The sequence below is a fragment of the Pyricularia grisea genome, chromosome VII, assembly GCF_004355905.1.
Source record: "Pyricularia grisea strain NI907 chromosome VII, whole genome shotgun sequence".
Taxonomy (NCBI): domain Eukaryota; kingdom Fungi; phylum Ascomycota; class Sordariomycetes; order Magnaporthales; family Pyriculariaceae; genus Pyricularia; species Pyricularia grisea.
Genome location: NC_044975.1, coordinates 1,023,643 through 1,044,723, shown reverse-complemented (window position 1 = coordinate 1,044,723; position 21,081 = coordinate 1,023,643). Strand labels below are relative to the sequence as shown.

Here is a 21,081-nt window from a genome sequence, read left to right as displayed (position 1 = left end):
GCAACTGCGCTCGCAAATAAATCGTAGGTGTCATTTCTCTTTTTGTCATTGTCCGTTTTTCTTTTTCTCTTCTTTTTTTTTTTTTGTTTATTCAAAAAGGTCACAAGACGAAAAAGACGCCTCCAAACAAACCAAAGAGGGTCCACATGCCAACGAGAGAAGCAACCTCCCTACCGAGGCCCAAAAACACTCGACCCGCCGCAGCATTTTCGCTATCGGGCGCGCCGGGCACGTCGGTCGTGGTCACGGTCGGCAGCCCATCGGCGCCCGTGACTGTGGTCATGATGGCCGTGTTGACAACCTGACTCGCGACGCCCGTGAGGCGCGGCAGGCTGCTCTCGGTCGACGTCAGGTTGACAATCTTGCTGTCGGTGGCGTTGAGGTTGGCCTGCGCGATGCCGATCTGGTTGTGGTCGAGGTCGTAGACCACGTAGGCGGAGCGCAGGAAGGTGTCGCCCAGGAGGGTAAAGTCGGCCCCTTCGAGCGAGTTGTACTGCTGCGCGAACTGGCCCGTCGACTGGATCCCGAATAGGCACACGTCCTTGAAGGGCAGACCGGGAGGGGCCTGGAATCCGGCGAGGTTGCGGACCACGTCCAGCACCATCTCGTACATAGGGACCTTGATGGTGCCGCCGTCATTGGCAAAGGTGAAGGACATGAGCATGTCCTTTTCCTTCTGCAGGTAGTCGCAGCTGATGTAAGTCAGACCCGTGATGTTCTTGTCCTCGACGGCGCCGAACATGCCAAAGACCTTCTCCGCCATGGCGGCTGGGAGGTAGGAGAGCGTAGTGCCCGAGTCCAGCAGCGTCGGGTTGCTGGCGTTGCGCAAGTCGATCTTGGTCTTGGTCTTGTTGCTGAGCTCAATGTCGAAGCCGCTCAAGGCGACGGTGAAGCTGGTGATGTTCTTGGTCGTCACGTCCGGGATCAACGGTATCACCTTCAGCGCCCCTATGAACTTGGCCGTGTCGATACCCCCGAATAGGATGCGGCCGGACGGCGACCGCCGATCGTTAAGCCACAAGCTGTAGGCCTTGGCTTGTATGATCTTTTGCGCCACCAGCTCGTCCATGATGTTGGGGTACGGCTGCTTGGCGGCGACATGCGAGCTGAACCCGACGCCCAGGATCCCCGAGCCGCGAACGGTAGTGCTCGCAACACCCATCTGAAGTCCCTTGATGGTTACTTTGCCAATGGTGAAGTCATCCTTGATGTAGTCGCCGCGAGCCGCCGAGCCGTCGAGGTATTTGATCTGAAAGCCACCGCGCTCTTTTAGCGAGTATGTTGAGCTCTTGGTCTCGTTGTCTGTGCAGTTGTCGCGCAGGACTCTGTTAGCGTGACAAGCTCTCTCAGTGCAAGATCCGCTGCTGTCAATGTGTTCTAGGGTAGGTTGGGGGCATCACGGAATCGTACAAGTGCTACCGCAGTTATCCCCGTACTGCTGCTGCAACCTCGGGGTCCAGCAGAGATCCGCCCTGCTTGACACTACCCAGGCATCACTGCTGCCCGTATCAAGTAGCATGCGAGCATCTTGGCCCGGGGTTCCGACCTTGACGTCGAGGTAATAGCCACCGCCTGTTATGTTGTTTGCCATACTCTCCACAAAGGTGCTGCGTTTGCCAAGGTGAGGGCTGTCCGATGTTGATCTCATCAACTCGAAAGAAATCGTCGCCGATACCGCCGCTGGGGCTAATAGGAGGGCGCCGAGTAGCCTCATGATGACAGAGGTTGATTTCAGTCTTCCGAATATTAAGAGGCTAAAAGTTGGGGTTGCGGCGAAAAGACGAAAGACCAAAACTCCAGGTAACAACACATCTGTCCAGCCCTGGGGAATAGGAAGAAGTAGACCAGATGAATGATTGTCGTTAGAAGGTCAAGAATATTCAATACCCCATTTGACCAACCCCCAAACAAGCGTGAAAGAGAACCAGGCAAGACAGGTCAAGCGGCTGCGTTGGTCAAAGAAAGATGATCAGCCTCTTTCGCCCGCACTCGTGACGGGAAAGTCAATGGCGACTTTTCTTGACAGGGGCAATGACAAACGGCCCGTGCGAAGCTTGGGGGAAATGACAGACAGGACGATTAACAGATTAGAATGTGGGCGATCGTCCGAACAAACATTTAAACGTACAGTACTCATTTGCCAGAGGCTCCATCACAAACAGACGAACGGAGAACCCCTGCATGTGTTGTCTATCTTGTTCAGGGTTCGGCGGCAACAATTGTCGGTACAAGTGGATCCCTGAATTTGGTAGTACTGGTAGGCCGGAGCGCCCGCTTAGAGATGCGATGACCGGTGTCAAAATTGGGCCTAAATCGTTTTTTGACCACCAAGGCTATCCCTTGCTTTTTTTTTTGAAGGTTGTTTCTTTTGAAGAAGGCTAAATAGAGAACATCAAAACTCTGATGATAGAATTGATTTTTCTTTTACGATACTTACGTACTAGTTCTAGTCAAGGAATGCATCATAATTCTTCAACCACCAGATGTTCTCCTCGGTCAGCGTCAAACTTGTTTTGCCGATGGTTGCAAGGGAGGAGGGGACACTCCGTATAGCCCAGCGATAATTGTCTTGGCTCGCCGCTTCCGTTGCAGCAAGAGACATGGGGTCCCTCGGCAAGTTAGCGCGCCATTGGACCTATGAGAAGCCTGAATTGAACAAGCGCAATCTTTGCTTGGCGATCTTTGGGGAAACATCTCACCTGATGTGCATGAGTTTGTTACTTCGTTTCGTACTTTTTTGTTTGCCGTCCATTATTACGTACCTATTTTGGTCAAGTTGTCAACTTGTCATGACCAACAGCACACTTTCACCGTACCATTGTGACGAATCCGGGTGCCATGTCTTATCCAGCCACCCTGAAGAACAAAAGACAAGCGTAAAAAAGAAGTCTCAGTGTCAAACTATAATACTGTACAGCTCAGTTGTAAAAAAGCACCCAACAATCACCCAGGGTAACCCACGCCCCGATTATCGAACAGGTGTTCATGCAAGTTGGCGGGTTCCCCGTTCGATAAAGAAGAAAATTATTACTTATCTACCTACTACGAGTAGGTAAAACCCACATACCCATTGGAATTTTAGCGGATAATAGACTGGAGAGAATAGACGCCTCCCGATATGGGCTTTCCTGCCGTTAACCCCGATCCACATTTTATCAAGGGGGGCGCGCCACTGACGCCGTGCCGCATTCCAGCGGTATGGTTTTTGCGGCGAGCGGCTGCGGCGGGTGGGTTTTAATGCCCAAAAATTATCTCTTTTCTTGTCTTTATATCCGTGAAACGGGTTTTTGTGATTCCTTTTGGTTGATCTTTATGCAGGGGGCCTTGTGGACAGTTCGGGTGATCGGCTAGGCTGCAAACAGTCGGCTTTTTTTTTGGTTCAAGTTTAACCCGGAAATAATAATGAAATAAAACCATTGAAGGAAACCCTGTGGATCATGTTGTCCGGTTTTTGACAGCCCTTCCAATTTTATTTCCATGTTTATCCGCCTGCGTGCTAACGTGCTTACCTGAATGTCGCAAACTTGTGGGCTTGATTTACTGTAGTATGTCGTCACACAGTAGGGCATGCACTAGAGCATCAGGTAAAGAAACTGTGCCAGCCCCTCCGCCCCGTGGCTTGAATGGTTGACTGTATCCTTCGTATGTTGACGCGTGGCGGCTCAATATAGAGCCCTATTCCTTTCTTTTTCACTGTACAAGATGAATTTTGGGATTTAGAAGCACAAAAACATATTTTGATCTGAGTCCAGTGTAATTACATGCCAGCCCAATTCCGACTCTACAGTACAACAGTATCTTAACATGTTGTTGTCCTCAATCTCATATTTGCGTGCTGCGTTTGCTCGTACTAGCATGGTCTCAGTACTGTAAATGCAGGCCATCAGGTTCCTTCAACAGCAACAACAACATACTCTGGATACTGTAGTGAAGGCTCCAACCCACAGGAAGTTCCACGAGGTATATCCCAATCATAAAAACCCAAATAAATGCCGATCAATGCTCCACAGCGCGACGAAACAATTCTTGGTCGCGCGTCACATCTCGAAGATGATTGAGCGAAACCTGTCTTTTCTCTGTCCTTAAATCATCATAGGGTTTTGTAGGTCTTTTTTTTTTCCCCTGCCTACGAACAACCAGGCAAGAAAAGCCTTGGCAAAGTCGGAGGGAAAAAAGTTAGACTTGTCGATATCCCTCACAAGATTTCTTCAATAACGGGGTTCTTCGTCATCTTCCACTCGACATAGCGCTCAAGGCTAGTTTGGTGTGAGGAGGTGAGTCTGGCAAAGTCCCTCTTGGCACGAGCTGTGACTCCGCCAAAGTGGAAACGCATAGGCCACTTGTCCACGAGGGTGTTCTTCTTCTTGATCTCGAAGCCGTTCATGAGGGCGATGTTGTCGAATTTTTTCATTTCCATGTAACTACATAGTGTGACATGGGCAGTCTTTGTCAGTAACAGTGGGCTGCAAAGAAATGGAGTCTGAATGAGATCACCAGAGAGCAGGGGAAAAAAAGAAGTACTTACGCATCAAACGCACCATCCATATCGCAAGCAGTATTAACGGCCGAGGCGGCCTTGATGGTCAAGAGCTCCATCATTTTGACGCTCTGTGGGAACATGGCCGATGACATCATTGTTTGGACCGACACGTCCATGTATTGCATGACCTTTCTGATCTGTCCGGAGGCCTCAGTCCGAGCCTCGAAATCGTCTCCCCTGAGGTTGATCATCTCAGGTACAGCATTCATGAAGAGGCCCAGAATCGTAGCTTTCTCATTGACCGTGGTGCTCTTGAGCATGGGGCCTAGAAGCTTGATGGTGTTCTCAATGCCAATGTAGCCCGCGTCGCAGATGTTAGAAACCTATCGTCTTGTGTGTCAGTTGAGGTTCAATGAGAAAACCGGCCACGAGCCACAAGGCAATCAGATTGTCAACCTACATCGATGCGGTCGAACGTCTTGTTGCCCATGAGGCCTCCCAACAGGCGGGCATCGGTACAATACAGCTCAAAGGAGGTCTTCCTCTTGGCCAGCTGATCATAACAGTCGCTGGTACGCTGCAGCACATACTCGTACAGAGCTCCGTACGCGTCCTCCTTGGCCGGACCTTTGCAAGAATCGAGGACGGTTGGGAGTGGCCAGCCGGCGAAGGGGTCCGCATTGTCCATCATGGGCCAGATGTGTTTCTTGTAGAAGAATGTACTAATCAAGGAACAGTTGTCGTCAGACGTTAGTAAAGGGTCTCAGGTCCCTGGCAGGCAGCTGAGCTAGCCACCGTCTAAAGGAGGGCACAAGACACTCACGGGTTGGGGAGGACAAAATCGGTCCTCGATGCGCCAAAGGGAAGGAGGATACCATCAACCCTAAACTTTTGGAAGCCCATACGAATATTGGGCAGCTGGCAGAGGATATGACGGTCCACATAGTCGATTCGCTCACGAGCATTAACCACGCGGTCACGGATATCCATTGCGCGGGTCTGCTTGAGCTTCTTTGGTGCCTTGAGCATGGCAAGCAAGTCGAGCCATTGACCGCGAGACAGAACCACGCGGACCTGGACGCGACCATCGGCACCACCAAAGGTCCAGGTTTTGGCGAGAATGGCGTCTTTCAGCTTGGTAGACGTCTTGTCACATACGTCTTGAACCAAAGGGTGGATCTTGTTGGTCAGGATTTCCATGTGGGACTTGGTGAGGAAAGCAGAGTAAAAGACGTGGAGGACGCAGTCGGCAGCCTCATTCTTGTCCTCGACGGTGGCCAAGATGAGAAGCATGATGGCGTTGCGGGCGACCACATCGAACTCTTTGTCGTTCAGGACTGCAGTGACCGCCTGCTTGTACTGGTCGGGCAGTTGACCGATTGACAGAATGACATTGCGGAGGTCACCGGAGGCTGATAGATTCTTGGTTAGCAGGGTATTCTATCATAGGACTCTGCTGGGACCCCGCGGTGCTTTGTGGTTGACAAAGTATAGAAGGGGACACGAGGCAGATATGATCAAAATGAAAGAAGGCCTATATCTTATTTGGAACCTACCAGCAAAGAGTAGGTCAATATCCTGCTTGAAGCCGACACCCTCGTTATCTGTGAGCTTAATGAGATCAATGGCAGGGACGTTTCCCCAAAGATAATTGGTTGCGCCGAATGTAGAAATGGAAGGCGTGCTGCCACCTATAAAGTTGGGTGGACGATTCTGTTTGATCCAACGGGGCTCCCAAGTAGGCTTGAGCATGTCGGACTGGCAGTCCTTCATATGATCAGCGGCATGGGCATTCTTGCATTCATTGCCGCAGTACTAATACATCATGTTGTCGTTATGTTAGCCGAGTTTTGCTTCATGTAAGTGAATGTGTTTCATGTTACACATTGCAGCCCTGAGAAATAGTTGGAGGAGTGAGGAGCTTACAGCGACTAGACCACATCTAACGCAGGCAAGCTTGGCCTTGTTGGGGCAAGCGCCTTTGCCTTTTGCATTCTGGCTTCCATGGTTGGCGCAAGCAAAATGAGCCGGAAGACGTTGGGCCTCGCTGGCCGTGACGGGTTTGACCGTAGCCATGTTTGCTCGCCTGGTGAGGAATAACTGAACGAGCCGACACGTAAGTAAAAGCTGAGAAAACCAGAATAATGAATAGGCAGTGTTAAGAAGTTAGAATAGAGAAATGAACGCAGAGTTGAAAGGTAAGGTAATCGAGATGCCTCTGTACGCAAACAGCTCTTGGGGGAAAAGAAGGAAGAAAGAAAGACAAGAGCCAAATCAGTAGGATTTGATACCTCAAGCATAAGAAAACCTTTCAACAACAGACCAATCGAACAGCGTCATGAAAGCAAACAACACGGTCGTTACCGGCGCATGTTGACGCCAGGCAGTACTAGAAGATTCGACATTGACGTCAAGGGGCCGTTTGCCGTCTCCTGAGAGATTCATATGCCTCATGGGTGTTTGCTGATCACAGTGTTCGAGTAGAGCAGATAGTACAAAAGACAAGTATCAAGTACGGTGACTGCTAGCAACTTCAGCACGGAATGCCCAAGACAACATCTGCCCGCTCCTGACGAGTGACATCTTCCTCGGCTACCACCAGCCACTTCCTACCTTATAAGAGCTCTCCCGAGGCATACTTTCAACGCACCACGGGGGTGCTGGGATCCGTTCCCTGCCCCTGTGGTGCAGTTGGGAGCTCGTTGGGGGATTCGTCCCTGAACGCCCTCCCAACTCAAGGCCCGGGTTCAAGCCCGGGTCTTGTCGGAGCAAAATCCCCGAGGGGGTTTTCGTAGCCAGGCACCCTGAGGGCTGCCTGGTGAGCTTTTTTGCTTTTTTTTACCCTCGAAATATGAGCAAGATAAATTACACTCTGGCGAATGCAATATAAATATATCTGTTCACCTTAATTCGTGATAGGTATTTGTGACATGAACATATTCCGGTTGTTTGGTTGATGGCTGATATTTGCCTTTTAATTACAGTGTACGATCTATCTTCTCTATCCACCACTGCTGACCTGATTATCACTTTTCTTTCACATTGCATTAAATCCACCATCGACGCAAAGGCCCTCGCCCGTGATCCAGGACGCATCCTCGCTGACAAGAAACAAAACCGCCTTGGCTATATACTCGACTTTGCCCACGCCCTTGAGTGGGTGTAGCGCAGCCAAGGCCTCACCGCCAGCGCTATCAGCCAACATTTTATCTGTCATTGTTGTTCTGACGAAGCCAGGGTTTACCGCGTTGACATGAATGTTCTACCCGGAGGTGTTTGGGGGGTTAGCCTTTTACAGATAGATATATTGATTTTTTCTCCAAGATAAAAGGAAGAAAAGAAAAAGATAAAAAAATAACAGGCAATGCACTTACAAAAGGCGCACAATCCAAAGCGGCTGCCTTGGTGATACCCAAGACCGCATGCTTCGAGGCCGCATAGGCCGAAACACCCTTCATGGCATTGGCCGCCATGATGGACCCGGTATTAACAATCCAACCGCGATCACCACCGGGCACGAGCGGCTCCTGGTCCTTCATCTGCGCGGCGGCGTATTTACAACCCAAAAACACCCCCTTGACGTTGACCGCCATGGTCTCGTCGAAATCGTCCTCGTCGTACTCCCAAATCATGGTGTTGGGGTACTTGGCGCCTTCCTTGCCGACGCCGGCGTTGTTGAACATGATGTCGAGGCGGCCAAACTCGGCCACGGCCGCCTTGATCAGCGCCTGAACCTGCGCCGAGTCCGACGTGTCGCATGGTACAAAGACGGCCCGCCCGCCCGGCTGCTGCTGGATCTCCTCGTGCGTGCACATGTTGAAGCCGCCACTGTCGCCGTTGGGGTCCGTCGGCGGCCCTTGCCGGATGTCGCTGCACACCACGGCGGCGCCCTCGCGCGCCATCAAAAGGGCCGTCGCGCGCCCGATGCCGGATGAGGCGCCGGTTATGATGGCGACCTTGTTGGCGAGGCGGCCTGTCATTTTCTTTGTGTTTGTTTTTATTTTTGTGCAAATATTTATCTGGGAAATGTGAGAATGTACTGTAGCTGCAGAATGATCAGTAATGAACAGTGGTGTAGAAGGTTGGGCAATGCGGAAGATGTTATTTTCCAGAGTGAGTTATAGTTAAAGCTGAAATATTCCCAAAGCTAGCACTACTCCAAGGCTAGAAATAGTATTAATACTTGAGTGCCTGGGTAACAGATATTTGGGCAAGGTAAACATTAGTTCTAGTCTAGAACTAGAACAGAATCAAACTAACTCTAGACTAGGCGCCGTACCTTGTCAACCTGCCTTTCTCAGGAGATAAGTTAAAGTCATCCGATGTCCGCGTCATGAGGGACACCCCGCACAGCCTGTGAGTTGGCAGCGAGGCAGAGGCACCGACGAAGATGCTGTCCTGGAACCCTGGATCCTAAACTAGGTACTCCGTCCGAATAACCGCTCAGTTTGTTCCCGAAATAGACAAGACAAGGGTTGAATATCAGTCACCAACGGCCTTTTGCAGTTCCCTGCAAAGTACGCAGTCACTGTCACATATTTTCGTTGTTGTAGATGGCGGTGAGAAACCGCTCAACAAGCCCCTTAGATGTAAAATGCGTATCTCGCAAGAACAAAAGCAACATTGCTTCACGCCACGAACAGATATTCAACCTACGGGTTATGGCTGATTTAGAAGTGGGCTCACTAGCAAACCTTTGACAGCTGGGAGAAAGCGATGCATACCTACACCGTAGGCAATTGGTACTCAGTGTTCTGGTCTAACCAAGCCAATTGGTTGTTCATCGTAGGATCTTTATCCATCATCCGCCCGACAAACCTACTGTCAAATTCTTTTTCACCAGTCAAAAGTATGATCGTGGAATGGCACATCGGTACATCACATCGGATGCTATGGAACGATTGGGCTAGCATGTGTTGGTGAACCTAGATAACATTTCGGCCCCGTAACGGTCCAAGTCACGTTACTCCAACTTCTCAAACCTCTCCCTTGCCTTATCCTTTGTAACCTTGACAAAGTCGTCGTAAACACCCTTGGTGTTCCGACTTGCCGCCTCGGCAGCATCTCCAACCTTTCCTCCCTCAGCTCCAAGTCCAACACCTGGCCTGTACATCTCGGTCCGGATCGCTTCTGCACGCCCGCTGCCATCCGCACCCAGCCCTTGTCCGGCCGTCCAGCCCATTTTGCTGAGCAGCGCCGCGCCCTTGGATGGTTGCTTCTCCTTGGGTGCTGCCTCTTCCTTTTTGCCGCCGTCCTTCTTTGGTTGGTTCTGGCCGCTCCTGGCCTTGGTTGACGGACCAAAGGCCTTGCGTCTTTCCCTGGCTCGGTCGCGATATTGGTTGCCGCTTTCCTTGGGCCTCATATGGACCGGGGTTTTGCCAAGCTTGACTAGCTCAATCACGGCCTGCTCCACACGTTTTTCGTCTCTCAACATCGTAATGTGCAGCTCACTTTCCCTCTCGTGCAACCGCAGAGTAGCCAGCCCCTTGAACCTTCTGCGGCATAGCATACAACAAATCGCATCCGGGTCCGCATATGACGTATAGATAGGCGCTGGATCAGACCTGTCGCGAGTTGTGCGCCGTACCACAGTTTCTGGCTTTTTGCCGACTTTTTCCAGCCTGGTGGTAGCCTTACGGACCTTGTCGGCATCCTGCAGCGCAGATGCATGGTCTTGGCTAAGTACCTCATGGTCGCGAAGATCCTGCGCTGTGGTAAACCGTCGCATGCATAAAAGGCAAGTAAGGTCATCCGTATTCCCATAACTGGTGTATATGTCTTTATCATGCTTGGCTCGGGGACCAAAAGCCCTTCGTTGCTGCTGTTGCTGCTCCCCTTCGCCTGTGGGATCCAATTCCATCTCCACCACGCCTTCGGCGCCTGGCTGTATTCCAGCCCGGTGCAGCTCTGCCCGCTTCTTAGCCCACATCTGCATCTGGGGCGCCATGGCAATTGCCTTCTCCTTCTCCTTGTCCTTTGATTTCTTGACTCTTTTGCCATTTGCGTCAACTGTAGCATTCGAGTCAACATCGGGCTTATCCGGACTGGCGCCTTCTGGACTAGTCGGCTCCGGGCTAGACTCTCGGTTCACGTCATAAATGCTCGGATATGCCCTGCTGTCCCAGTACTTGAGCTTCACCTCCCGATTGTAGACCGGAACAAAGGCCGTCGGAGGCGAATCATGGCCATCCGCCTCCAAAACAGGGACAAACACTCCGGTATGGATGAACCCAACAGTGACAGGTTTTGACGATATTGTGAACTTGGGCGAAGCCCTGAATTTGGCAGCGGCAGCCTGAGCATCTTCCAAAGTCCGGAACTCAGCAAAGCCGTACCGCCACGACTCGTTGGTTCTTCTGTCACGCATAAGGAATACTCTACGCAGGGATCCAGGCTTGGCACCCAAATTGGTGGTGTTGCCGACAGGGGCTGTAGACTTGAGTTTCTTAGCTGGCGGAGCTTGCTCTTTTGGAATCTTGCTTTCGTCGATAAAAAGCTTTGTAATGCCTTTGGCGAGGACCTCCTCAGTAATAGACCCCTCCAAGTCTCTGACGACGAGGTACTGTGAAGGTAAATGCGCAGGCGCTTCATCGGTCTCGCCAGTCAAAATTGGGCCCGCGGAATCGTCTTCGTCTCGACCGCACTTGTAGCAGGCCACCCGGCGTGAATAGTTGACACCGGCGCACTAAGAAGCTGTTAATCAAGGCTCAACGACCTTGGCAGGTCCGATAGGTAGGCAGTTGCTTACATGTGGGCAAGTCCAGCGTCCATCGCTTCCGCCGGCATCCTCCTTGTTCCGGCTGTAGTTGACGCTGACTTGAACAGACTCCAGTTCCCTTCTTCCAGGTACTGGGAGATCCAAACTCATCCTGTAATTGTTTCGTTCGATGAAGTCTTCGGCATCATTGACGCTGAAGAACTCGACAAAGCATATCCTCCGGCCTAGTATGTACCATCAGCAACCATCACTCTCTCACCGCAGCCGTGAGTGCACCCTTACCTAGCTTATTGGTTCGTAGTCGAACGGCTCTGATCTGATCCGATGCGAATCGGGATGAGTTGGTAAAGGCATCGAATCCATCGAGAATCTGCCGATAACTCGTCAGCATGGCACGCAGAGGCCTGTATGCGAAAAGTGAATTGGGGGTCGCACATCATCCTCGTTCACTTCCATCGGCAAGCCCTCCAGTATCAACGTATTGGAAGGGCCAGGGCGGGAAATAGGCGTCAGAGACCTGCCAGACCTTCCGTCATGGGCGCCGCCCTCAGAAAACGACCTCCTCCGCCGCTGCTGTCGGCCTCTGTCCTCGCTCTCGTCCCACTCGCCCTGTTCTCGCCCTTGAGCGTCGTCGTCTTCGTCATATTGCAGCTCGTCGCGGTTGTGATATCCTCCTCTGTAGTCGCGTCTCCTGTCTCGGACTGGACTCCTTGAATGGTCTTTGAATAGAAGCGGTGCGGTTTGAGCGAATGTGTTAGCGGCTTAATCCTTTTGCGCATATCGGTTCATCCCCTATCCCGGGCCCTTCTCGATTGTTCCTTGGCGTTGTTACCATTCCGCGATCGATAGTAGTCCCTCGAGTCGTGATGGGGAGATGAGCGGCGTGGGCTGTCGCCACGCTGGTGGGATTGGGAGCGGTATTCGCCGTACATCGTGTGTGGGTTGGGGGCGGAGTCGGGGTTCAATTCGCGTCAGTTCATGACAGTTAAGTTGACAAGAGGAAATGAGCGTGTCGACTGGATTTTGGTGAAATCGAACTCGGCGTCGAGAAGAGTAGAAGTTAAGAGGCAACCATGGATAAGATGAAAGTAGGAAGGCTCCGAGAAATAAAACTTGTGTCCAAATTCATTCGCGATTGATTCTAAAAGCAGGAGCTACCGCATTGGGGAAAGCAAGGTGCTGCAAGGCAGTTAAGGGTGGGGAACCCACTGCATCACAGGTGCCGCATAACACGCGCATGGTGAATGACAACGGCTAGGTAGGCGCTGACCAAGTCCGATTTTCTTAGAACTGGCTGGTATGCAGAAGTGGCCCCAAATCCATTTAATCAATACCTTATAATACTGATCGAAACTTCAATCAAAACCTAAAAGTATAATGAACTACTGATTTACCCCCCTGATCAGACCAATTCCAGTCTGTTCCAAATATGTCACAACTAGACTCTGCCCAACCGCCAAACGAGGCAAACGAGGTGGGGGAAGACGGTTGCTACGTCGGACTCACGCACGACAAACTCGATGTGCAACGTACCATGGACAGAGTGCGAAGTCCAGAAGCTGGAGCAATTGTGGTTTTTGTTGGTTAGCAGTAACTGTTTCTTTGTCTTAGTTATATGGCTTGGCGATTAGCCAATTGGTTTCAGCAAAAGAAAAAGCCCAGCTACCACACTGCAGTAGAAAAGTGACACGGACAGCTGACAAAGATGGTCACAAATACACAGGAACAACACGCAACAGCTTCGATGGCAAGCCCGTCAAGGAGCTCAACTACACAGCCTACAATCCCATGGCCCTGCGCACCATGATCTCTATCTGTAAAGCCATGAAGACAAAGCACGGCCTCAAGGGAATCGCCATGGTGCACAGGCTGGGAGTCGTCCCTATCTCCGAGGACAGCATCGTCATCGCCGTGTCATCGCCTCACAGACAGGCGGCCTGGAGGGCTGGCGAGGAGGCATTGGAGGAGTGCAAGTCCAAGGTCGAGGTTTGGAAGCGTGAAGAGTTTGAGGGCGGCGAAGGGGTATGGAGAGCCAACCGCGACGGCGCACCCGGGCAGAGGATTGACAAGGACGAGCCGGCAGTCGCGGCCGCTGGCGGCGGGGAAATTGATGACTAGGAACTATACTATATCTTTGCTGTGGGACTCGGTTTCGACCGGCAGAGACTCTCTTCCTTGCTTAGACCGGCGGCATCGTTTCACCGCAGACTGCACGGTGGGACGACTTCCACCCCAGCCCTTGGCCGATGATTTCAAGTTTTTTCCCCAAGGAATTACTGTGAGTTTTTTGTACAGTTGTAGAAGATTGTATATAGGTATTCTCTCATACTGTACAAGTGGTTCATAGGGTCATGTTAGGAATCACTCCTACCCCTGTTGAATTGGAGATCCAGCCGGGCGGACCCGGTTTATCGATAGTTAGTCACGTGGGTCGAACTTTGAACATTTGACGACGCCATCCAAAGGCGCGCCATCGCGATACCATTGATCTCCAGCGACGCCTTCCTTCGTAGACAAAAACCTCTTCCCGCCAATCCGGACCTAAACCGCCAAAATGTCTATGTTCAGGGCCAAGAAGCTCGACTTGGGCTGCATAATCCGTACCAGGATCGTGCGTGACCACACCAAGCGCAAAACTTTTGAGGCGTTCGAGCCTGAGAGGTACGGTAGAGCCAGCGGCGGACGACGATAGATTACGGGCGGCCAATTGAAAAAAAAAAAAAAAAAAAAAAAAAAAAAATATNCATCATCGTGCAGTCACACATGTTCCATGATAGCACTAGCAAATCGTATACCCCGCTTTGATATGTAAAAAAAAAAAAAAAAAAAAAAAAAAAAAAAATATGCGAACAGCGAAATATGCTGACTCTTGAATCTTTGTTGCGCTCTGATAGGCAAGCCCTCCGCTACATCATTCGCAACACGACTTTGCCGCCACGAACCAGGGCCGAGGCCCAGCTCCAACTGACGCAGATGCACGCATACACGAGGCCGACCCAGATCAGGAACAGGTGTATACTGGGAGGAAAGACGAGGGGTATATTTAGGGACTTTAAGATGTCGCGTGTACGTTCTGCGTCATCCCCGGAGGACTGGAGAAGGTGGTTAAGAAGCTGTATTGGTGATGTTCTCTTGACTGACAATTCTCTACCTTTGCCCACAGTACAACTTCAGGTTGCAGGCATTGGCGGGATCCATCCCGGGTGTGAAGAAGGCTTCATGGTAAAACGAATTGGATGTTGGATTGCTGGTGGGAGAGGCGCTTGCCGTGGGCGGTATAGGGCCTGGTTCTGGCAGGGCGAAATACGCGCCGCTCGAGGGTATGCAGGCTCAGGGCAGAAAGACCGAATTTCGGTGGACCGAAAACCCAGCCGTATCGTTGCAGCACGGTTCGAAGACAAGCAGAGCGCTGCTTGCGTGTACAATTACCTGTATCACAATATCAAGGAGATGGAAACTAGACCGCGCGGCTATCTGCATTGCTCCCGTCGCGCTCCTATCAGACTGTGTTTGCTCGTTTGTATTTTGGGGACATGAGGCCAGCTGCTCAGTTTGCGCACCTACTCTATTCAAGTACTCTGTGCTTGTTTTCTGGGTGCTTTCATATTTCAGCTTTATTTTCGCGCAACGGCCTGGAACGCCTCACATTCACGTCACCACCACTTGGCCGGCATTCTTCCTTTTGATACTCCTAACCACTCCACCACTTTTCAAAACATTCGGCGTCAACTTGTCAGCTCAACATGTTTCGACGTTCATGGGAAGCACTCCCAAAAGATCCGCATTTTGAGCCGGATCTCAAGAAACTTGGGTAAGGCACTGCGAACTGTCACTGGATCTGGGCCTGGAGCCTTATGTGTTTCTGTTCGCTCACTTGACCTGAATCTTATGTCTATCAAAGTATGAAGCGAAATCCTGACTGAATCTCACCTTGTAGCTACTTCATCAACGAGGATGACGAGTTGCGCAACATCGAGAACCCCAAGTACTACTTCAAATATTTCATCAACAAGAATGAACGCTACAACGAGCGGCAGCGCTTTGCTCTCCACGGTAACCAGCCCAAGAAATCACACACTAGTTTCTCTTCAAATCAATCCCTAACAGCAGCCAAACAGAGGCGCTTGCCCAAGAAATCCACGACCGGTTCATCAAAGCCGGCCTGATCCAGCACCGACTGCCCCTGGATGCTGGCCCGACAGAACCCCACGTCCCGATCTTTGCCTCCGCCAATCTGGCCACCTGCTCACGCGCCATCATCATCGTCGGCGAGTCCCACCAGGACCTGGGCGTCTTTGCCTACCGCACCGTATGCGGGCCCGGCGGCATCACTGCCGGAACAGCCCTCTCGTACGCCACCAGGCTCCCTGCCGATGCAGCTCTAGTCGTCGCCAATCCGGGCCAGCTGTTCTGGTATGCCGAGGGGAGGCGTGCGCTCAATGCGCAGAGCCAGTTGGGAGTGCCCATGCCGAGCGCCGTGCATATCGGTCTCGTCACGCGAGAGGAGCACCGGGTGCCGCAGAACAGAAACGTCGATGAGCACGTTCGCTACATGTTTGATGTCGTGCTTCCGAAGCTAATGGGTGGGAACGAAAATACCCAGCTGCATGTCATTGGCGTTGGTGATGGTGCCGATGCTGTTGAGGCATATCTGGATCAGGAGGCCCATTGGGCAAAGTGGGAGCCACAGCTCAAGTCGCTCACTATCATGGGCGGTCTCTATGACGGGATCGACTCTCAGACCCCGGGATTCAGGAAGTTTCTACGAGAGGTACGCAGAAAGTGATCCCATATCATTCATTCCACAACATCCACGGGCCACGGGCTGACCAAATCCAAACCAGCGCGCTCGCGCCTACATAGTCTCCGACGAGCCTCTCAACATCCCCCTTTCCGGCCCGGACGGAAACGAGCGAGAGGCGCACTTTACCGGCTTCGGATGCCCCGTCTTCAGCGCCGGCGAGCCGCTCAACATCGAGTCCATCCCCATCAAGGCGCGCGACGCCGCGCTCGAGTGGATCGACGAGGTCGCCACGGACGCAGACTACAAGAATCAGCCCGTTTTCATATCGTATGTGGACGACGACGTGGGTAATGACGCTGTGTGGGGTCCCGAGAGGGTTGTTGATGAGACGCTGGCGAATTAAGTCGAAGGGGGGTTTGGTTTGAATTCAGAGTGCCTCTGTATCTGTTTTGAATGAGTGGGTAGTGGTGGTGGTTCAAAAGGGAGGGGGATGTCTCCTGGTACCATGTGTTCGTTCGCAACCGTGGTTTTCAAGGCTTCGAAATACTGGTCTCGGCGGATCTCACTATAGCTCCAAGTATACCACAGCGCTGAATTTCAGTCTGGTCACTTGATCCCGGCATGGATTGTGTTTACTGCGAAAATACATGACGATTTGGCGGGACATGAATAAGACCTTTCCGGAAGAAACATCGCCTAGATCAACCAACCATATGCCAGTTTTATACACAGTTTTCCACAAGGCTTCATATATTTGTTAACCACTATCCTACAGCTGACACTCCAGGTGACCAATATTACCGTTACTTCCCTTCTTTGGTCGCCTCTCCCTCTTCCACGACTTTCTTGACATCATCAACAAGCTTTCGCTCCACCACATTCTCATCACCCTCAGGCAACTCTTCCTTCGCCACATTCTCCCTATCGTTTTGAATCGGATTTTCCGCCTCTTCAGCTTCTTGCTTCGTCCTGCGCTTGCGAACGCGGGGCAACTCCGGCTCGGCCCCAGCCCACGTCGGGAACGGACCCTGCCACTTCTCCCGGACGAGCGCCCACCTGACGGCCCTAAACACGTCTTTGACGATGATGGCGGGTTTGTGCCGCATGGGGGCCTTGACGAGCGATTTGAAGACGCCCGTCTCGACCAAAACGCCGAACCATGTCGCACCGGCCTTGCCGGTCTTCTTCTGGTGGTAGGTGTAGTTCTTCGCCCCCGCAATGTCGCTGTCCGGGTTGTCACCGATCATGTACACGGACTTGAGCGGCCTGCTGTCGGCCTGCCTAGGGCCCAAAAGCCTCGCGCGGTGCTCCATCAGCACGCGCTCCGCGAACTTGTACGTCCCGATCATGGGCTTGCCGAGGCGGGTGGCCACGAGGCTGGCGCGGGATAGCTCCTGTCGCGGACCTTTGGTGCCGAGCTGGTCCTTGATGGCCTTGAAGACGCCCCCGACGGCGGCCTGGAACGCACCCTGGCCCAGCCTCGGCATCGGGTGCTTGCTCGCCCAGAGCAGGTCCGAGTTGCTGAAGCAGATCTCCGGCTGGCCGTCCTGCTGCCACACGCCGTTCAAGCCGTTGATGTTGCTATAGGTGCCCAGCACTCCTTGGTGCGAGAGCAAGAGGTCCGTGATGATCTGTAAGTCAAGCGCCCAGTCGCGCGGGTCGTTGAAGACGAGGATGCCGTGGATCCGGAGGTTTTTCTTCAACATTTTAGGGTCCCACGTTTCCGAGTACGGGTTCCCTTTGTAGATGGGCTTGTGCAGCGGGCGCGCGGTCGAGGCGTAGACGCTCTCGAGCAGCGGGTCAAAGGGCCAGATGCTTGGGTCGGCCATGAGGATGTCGGCCGGGATGATGACCTTGTCGAAGCCGTAGGACCAAGCAATCTCGCGGGCCTTGGCGGCGTCGGACCCGGTCACCAGGATGTTCTTCCTCTTGAGATGCTGCATATCATTGAAGGGCGTGTGCGACTGGACAAAGTTGTCCATGCTCAGGGGCACTTGCAGCTTTTCGCTCAATTCGCTGACCCGGTCACGCTCGTGCTTGCCCCCGCCGTTGGTGAGCAATATAAAGGGGATTTTGTTTTCATGTAGAAATTTCAAAGTTTCTATTGCTCCAGGAAGAGGGTCGGATTGATGGAGGAGCACGCCATCTATACTGTTATGTTTGTCAGCACCAGTCTTTTTTTTTTCATTCCTCTTTCCGTCTCCTGAAACCAGATAAAGAGCAGTAGTCTTACTCAAAAGCAAACGCAAATGAAGACCTATCGGGTGCCCCTTGGTCATCTTCCTCGGCTTCTTTAGCATTGTTTGCGCCTATGGGATCACGCCTCGCGGCAAGCTCCTCGGGGGAGAGTAAATACTCCCCGAGATCCAGAGGCCACCAAAACTCCTTGCGACTGTCGAACTTCCGCGCACTCCGGGGACACGTGGTCGAGAATTGCAGCGATGCACAATCGCCCCTTCTCAGCAGGTATACTGCCGATGTTCTGCCTTTGGCCAAGAAGGAGTGCCGAGCCGTGTGTCCTGGACCGCTTTGACGTATACCATTTCCCAACACGCCAAGAGTCCCACGGCCAAGGACAGAGAGCGTCTTCATTGTGAAAGCCACGAGCCAGAGGGCTTTGAGCACCTCCGATCAGTCCCTATACTCTGACTTCTGTGGAGGTCTTGTTGAGGAGCCAGTCACCCTGTTATAACAGTAATCGACCTGGGTTATGGATTTTAATGTGGCCCCGGTGGCCTGAATAGAGCTAGCGAGTCCTGTAGCGGTGGCTTTTTGGTGCTTTCTCTCCCGTAACCAGTGCTGAGCTGTGTTTACCCTCTGCAAAGTCTACAGTCCAACGATGGTTGAGTCATCAATTTGTTGTTCGCAACTCAAAGGGGACAATTCGAAAAAGAAGTCGTCTGAATTTTCACCCCATCGACAGTCTGATATTTTGGATTGGATTCAACGGCGGCAACGATGAATTTGTTCGATTCGGAGCTTTGAAATGCCAAAGCTCAAGGCAGTTTGATAAGCGAGGATCACGTGCAACATGGATGGCAGCTGGAGGTGGGTTCCTCAGCGATCAGAGCTCACAAGCAACTGCACCAATAACATGACATGCTCCAATCGTGGTAAACACATCCATGGAAAAATATCGATGACGAAGGAGCTGAGTCTTGAAACTGATTAAAAAAATATATTAAAAAAATAGTCCCGGCTTTAAACTGGAATTTTTGAATCAAAAGAGAGGGTTTCCACGGATATTTGCATTTGTAGGTGAATGACTGTCAGCCCCAAGACGGATCAAGAAATTTCCTCATTGGGCTCATCATCAACAAACAGCGACAAGATACAGAGTCAGCCACTAATAACCTAGCATCCACTTTTTAAAGAATGTGCTCCGGTCACTGTTTTGTTCCTCAATTTTTCTCCTCATCTGCCCCATTCTCATTATGGGCATCGTAGCTTAGCCTCTAATTAGTGTGATTACACTGGACACGTATGGAAACTGTGTCCCTTCAGGTAAACATTTTGTCGTCCACTACAGACAGGACAGCAGACCTGCCAAATCGGCATCCCAAACACCTAAATATCTCCATTGTGATTTCAAAGAAAAATTAAGGTCACGCTTTCAAAAGATACTACCGGGAGGACCAGAGCCACCCAGCCCTCCTTGTGGAAAGCCATGACCGCCGCCAGAGGGGCCTTGGCACTGCGCGCAATGCTCACCAGGTACAGCAGCAGCAGCAGCAGCAGCAGGGCTATTGTTCCGGCCTGCCCAGCTGAAAATCACAACTCCAGGTTCATCAAAAGCAATATCTCCGTTGCCTTCCATGGCTGCGAGAAAAATACTCGAGTCCGCAACAAGCATGCCCGGTTCATCAAAGGGACCTCCTGAACGACCCTTTGCAGGGTCGGGACTGACCCTGGAGCCTCTTGTAAGTCCGCTGCGGACGCTTTGGGCATCATTCTCACCTCCGCGGTCGCCACGGTCGGCGATACCTACTCTCGAGGGCATCTGCCTCGACATGAACCGCCATCGATTGATCTTTTCACTCAGCTGCTGCAGCAACATCGCAGTACACGTTGTAGAAGCTTCGAGAATGCTCAGCTCCAGCTTGGCAGTTTGCGCGGGGCCTCCCGTCATTTCCTGCTGATCATGCTCGGCCTGCAGTTCCTGCCCCATGATCTCGCCGAATTCCCGAGCAGCATCCTCGAGTCTACGGCGCATATCGGAAAGCTGGAGTAACTGCTCTGTGAGCTGTGTAGGTTTTTCGGCACCATCTGCATGTCGGGGAGGCCCCTGGGCGCGTGCCGCGTCTATCCTGTTTTCTAGGTCCGTTATCTCCCCTGCCAAAGTCTCGAATCGGCGCAGGGCCGAACGGTGTTGGTCAATGTTCATGACGGAACCTGGGCTACGCTGATTGGCGCCATCTCTCAGCGTTTCGTTTAGAACACGCATGCGCTGAGTCTTCTCCTCGTACACTTCGGCGAGGCGGCGATATTCGCTCTCGTAGGCAACCAAGACCTCGCGCCTAATATTTTCCATGTCGTTGACTGGGCGGATAAAAAAAATGCAAGAGGTTAAGCGCGCAATCCACTTGGTCGCAGCGTGCAAGGGCAGGTACAAGGCGTCCGTATGTGTCTGGTGTTTGTAATGTGATGAGCAAATAAAATGCAGGTGATGTTCTTGAGGCTCAAATATGCGGGAGGACTAGGGGCTACTTGGCCATGAGATTGGAGCTCGGCGCCTATGTAGATATTTTTGTAGGGAGAAGTCGCGCAAGTGCGTCAGTAGAGCGAGTGACATGACTTAGCCGCTGATGGCGGCGGCTCTGAAGCATCACAATTGTCGTCCTCATCGCCAGAATTTCGGCGCTTGTGAAAAAGAAGGTGTGAATGATTAAACTCGAACGGAGAGAAAGCTGGGATTAAAACTACCTGATTGCCTAGTCGGTCGACCGACGTCGACGATGAGTGGGTTGGAGCCAGGCAAGGCTGGCGGTTAGAAGCCGAGGCGTCGTCATGGCAATAATCTTGCTAAAAAGCTATGGGCGGAGCCGTTTCACCAAATTTGTTTGTTGTGCAAAGTAGAAATCGCTTCAGAAACCATCGCCTTGGTGGACGAATTTCATCGAACTAGATATACGAAGCTTG

General features: G+C 52.0%; 9 protein-coding genes across 9 annotated transcripts; 3 read left to right on the top strand and 6 right to left on the bottom strand.

The window, feature by feature from the left end:
- Positions 1 to 3: 3 nt before the first annotated feature.
- PgNI_10343 (uncharacterized protein) lies at positions 4 to 2,293 on the bottom strand. The gene is made up of 3 exons (XM_031130316.1): positions 2,129 to 2,293; positions 1,411 to 1,946; positions 4 to 1,302 (listed from the first exon to the last, which is right to left on the bottom strand). The coding sequence occupies exons 2-3, from the start codon at positions 1,712 to 1,714 to the stop codon at positions 101 to 103; spliced, it is 1,506 nt and encodes a 501-aa protein (XP_030979776.1). The 5' UTR covers positions 1,715 to 1,946; positions 2,129 to 2,293; the 3' UTR covers positions 4 to 100.
- A 1,902-nt stretch (positions 2,294 to 4,195) lies between these two features.
- Positions 4,196 to 6,607, bottom strand: PgNI_10342 (uncharacterized protein; the record flags this gene model as incomplete). The annotated part of the gene is made up of 6 exons (XM_031130315.1): positions 4,196 to 4,421; positions 4,526 to 4,863; positions 4,941 to 5,202; positions 5,304 to 5,892; positions 6,037 to 6,295; positions 6,407 to 6,607. Coding segments are annotated over 6 exons (1,875 nt in total), but the record flags the coding sequence as incomplete, so codon positions are not given.
- Positions 6,608 to 7,452: 845 nt separating this feature from the next.
- PgNI_10341 (uncharacterized protein) lies at positions 7,453 to 8,460 on the bottom strand (the record flags this gene model as incomplete). The annotated part of the gene is made up of 2 exons (XM_031130314.1): positions 7,453 to 7,742; positions 7,855 to 8,460. 2 exons carry the CDS (start codon positions 8,458 to 8,460, stop codon positions 7,518 to 7,520), a joined length of 831 nt encoding a protein of 276 aa, XP_030979774.1. The 3' UTR covers positions 7,453 to 7,517.
- An 888-nt stretch (positions 8,461 to 9,348) lies between these two features.
- Positions 9,349 to 12,322, bottom strand: PgNI_10340 (uncharacterized protein). Its single transcript, XM_031130313.1, has 5 exons — positions 12,031 to 12,322; positions 11,634 to 11,917; positions 11,481 to 11,568; positions 11,229 to 11,422; positions 9,349 to 11,165 (listed from the first exon to the last, which is right to left on the bottom strand). The coding sequence occupies exons 1-5, from the start codon at positions 12,128 to 12,130 to the stop codon at positions 9,444 to 9,446; spliced, it is 2,388 nt and encodes a 795-aa protein (XP_030979775.1). The 5' UTR covers positions 12,131 to 12,322; the 3' UTR covers positions 9,349 to 9,443.
- Positions 12,323 to 12,510: 188 nt separating this feature from the next.
- On the top strand, positions 12,511 to 13,625 carry PgNI_10339 (uncharacterized protein). The gene is made up of 2 exons (XM_031130312.1): positions 12,511 to 12,781; positions 12,922 to 13,625. Exons 1-2 carry the CDS (start codon positions 12,628 to 12,630, stop codon positions 13,314 to 13,316), a joined length of 549 nt encoding a protein of 182 aa, XP_030979690.1. The 5' UTR covers positions 12,511 to 12,627; the 3' UTR covers positions 13,317 to 13,625.
- A 5-nt stretch (positions 13,626 to 13,630) lies between these two features.
- PgNI_10338 (uncharacterized protein) lies at positions 13,631 to 14,894 on the top strand. The gene is made up of 3 exons (XM_031130311.1): positions 13,631 to 13,859; positions 14,093 to 14,264; positions 14,362 to 14,894. The coding sequence occupies exons 1-3, from the start codon at positions 13,753 to 13,755 to the stop codon at positions 14,422 to 14,424; spliced, it is 342 nt and encodes a 113-aa protein (XP_030979688.1). The 5' UTR covers positions 13,631 to 13,752; the 3' UTR covers positions 14,425 to 14,894.
- Positions 14,895 to 14,941: 47 nt separating this feature from the next.
- Positions 14,942 to 16,345, top strand: PgNI_10337 (uncharacterized protein; the record flags this gene model as incomplete). Its single annotated transcript, XM_031130310.1, has 4 exons — positions 14,942 to 15,009; positions 15,136 to 15,251; positions 15,317 to 15,969; positions 16,043 to 16,345. 4 exons carry the CDS (start codon positions 14,942 to 14,944, stop codon positions 16,343 to 16,345), a joined length of 1,140 nt encoding a protein of 379 aa, XP_030979707.1.
- Positions 16,346 to 16,701: 356 nt separating this feature from the next.
- PgNI_10336 (uncharacterized protein) lies at positions 16,702 to 18,890 on the bottom strand. Its single transcript, XM_031130309.1, has 2 exons — positions 18,176 to 18,890; positions 16,702 to 18,093 (listed from the first exon to the last, which is right to left on the bottom strand). The coding sequence occupies exons 1-2, from the start codon at positions 18,532 to 18,534 to the stop codon at positions 16,746 to 16,748; spliced, it is 1,707 nt and encodes a 568-aa protein (XP_030979706.1). The 5' UTR covers positions 18,535 to 18,890; the 3' UTR covers positions 16,702 to 16,745.
- Positions 18,891 to 19,555: 665 nt separating this feature from the next.
- On the bottom strand, positions 19,556 to 20,473 carry PgNI_10335 (uncharacterized protein; the record flags this gene model as incomplete). Its single annotated transcript, XM_031130308.1, has 1 exon — positions 19,556 to 20,473. The coding sequence occupies one exon, from the start codon at positions 20,471 to 20,473 to the stop codon at positions 19,556 to 19,558; it is 918 nt and encodes a 305-aa protein (XP_030979705.1).
- Between the last annotated feature and the right edge of the window lie 608 nt (positions 20,474 to 21,081).

Excerpts from the sequence above, each read along its gene's own strand:
- PgNI_10343 (XM_031130316.1), bottom strand. The coding sequence starts at position 1,714 with ATGAGGCTACTCGGCGCCCTCCTATTAGCCCCAGCGGCGGTATCGGCG. Across the intron at positions 1,303-1,410 it reads GGATAACTGCGGTAGCACTT|ACAACGAGACCAAGAGCTCA; the intron begins GTACGATTCCGT and ends ACAACTGCACAG.
- PgNI_10340 (XM_031130313.1), bottom strand. The coding sequence starts at position 12,130 with ATGTACGGCGAATACCGCTCCCAATCCCACCAGCGTGGCGACAGCCCA. Across the intron at positions 11,918-12,030 it reads CTACTATCGATCGCGGAATG|ACCATTCAAGGAGTCCAGTC; the intron begins GTAACAACGCCA and ends TTCTATTCAAAG. Across the intron at positions 11,423-11,480 it reads ACTACGAACCAATAAGCTAG|GCCGGAGGATATGCTTTGTC; the intron begins GTAAGGGTGCAC and ends GGTACATACTAG.
- PgNI_10339 (XM_031130312.1), top strand. The coding sequence starts at position 12,628 with ATGTCACAACTAGACTCTGCCCAACCGCCAAACGAGGCAAACGAGGTG. Across the intron at positions 12,782-12,921 it reads AGCAATTGTGGTTTTTGTTG|GAACAACACGCAACAGCTTC; the intron begins GTTAGCAGTAAC and ends ACAAATACACAG.
- PgNI_10338 (XM_031130311.1), top strand. The coding sequence starts at position 13,753 with ATGTCTATGTTCAGGGCCAAGAAGCTCGACTTGGGCTGCATAATCCGT. Across the intron at positions 13,860-14,092 it reads GAGGCGTTCGAGCCTGAGAG|GCAAGCCCTCCGCTACATCA; the intron begins GTACGGTAGAGC and ends GCGCTCTGATAG. Across the intron at positions 14,265-14,361 it reads GGGACTTTAAGATGTCGCGT|TACAACTTCAGGTTGCAGGC; the intron begins GTACGTTCTGCG and ends CTTTGCCCACAG.
- PgNI_10336 (XM_031130309.1), bottom strand. The coding sequence starts at position 18,534 with ATGAAGACGCTCTCTGTCCTTGGCCGTGGGACTCTTGGCGTGTTGGGA. Across the intron at positions 18,094-18,175 it reads TCATTTGCGTTTGCTTTTGA|TATAGATGGCGTGCTCCTCC; the intron begins GTAAGACTACTG and ends CAAACATAACAG.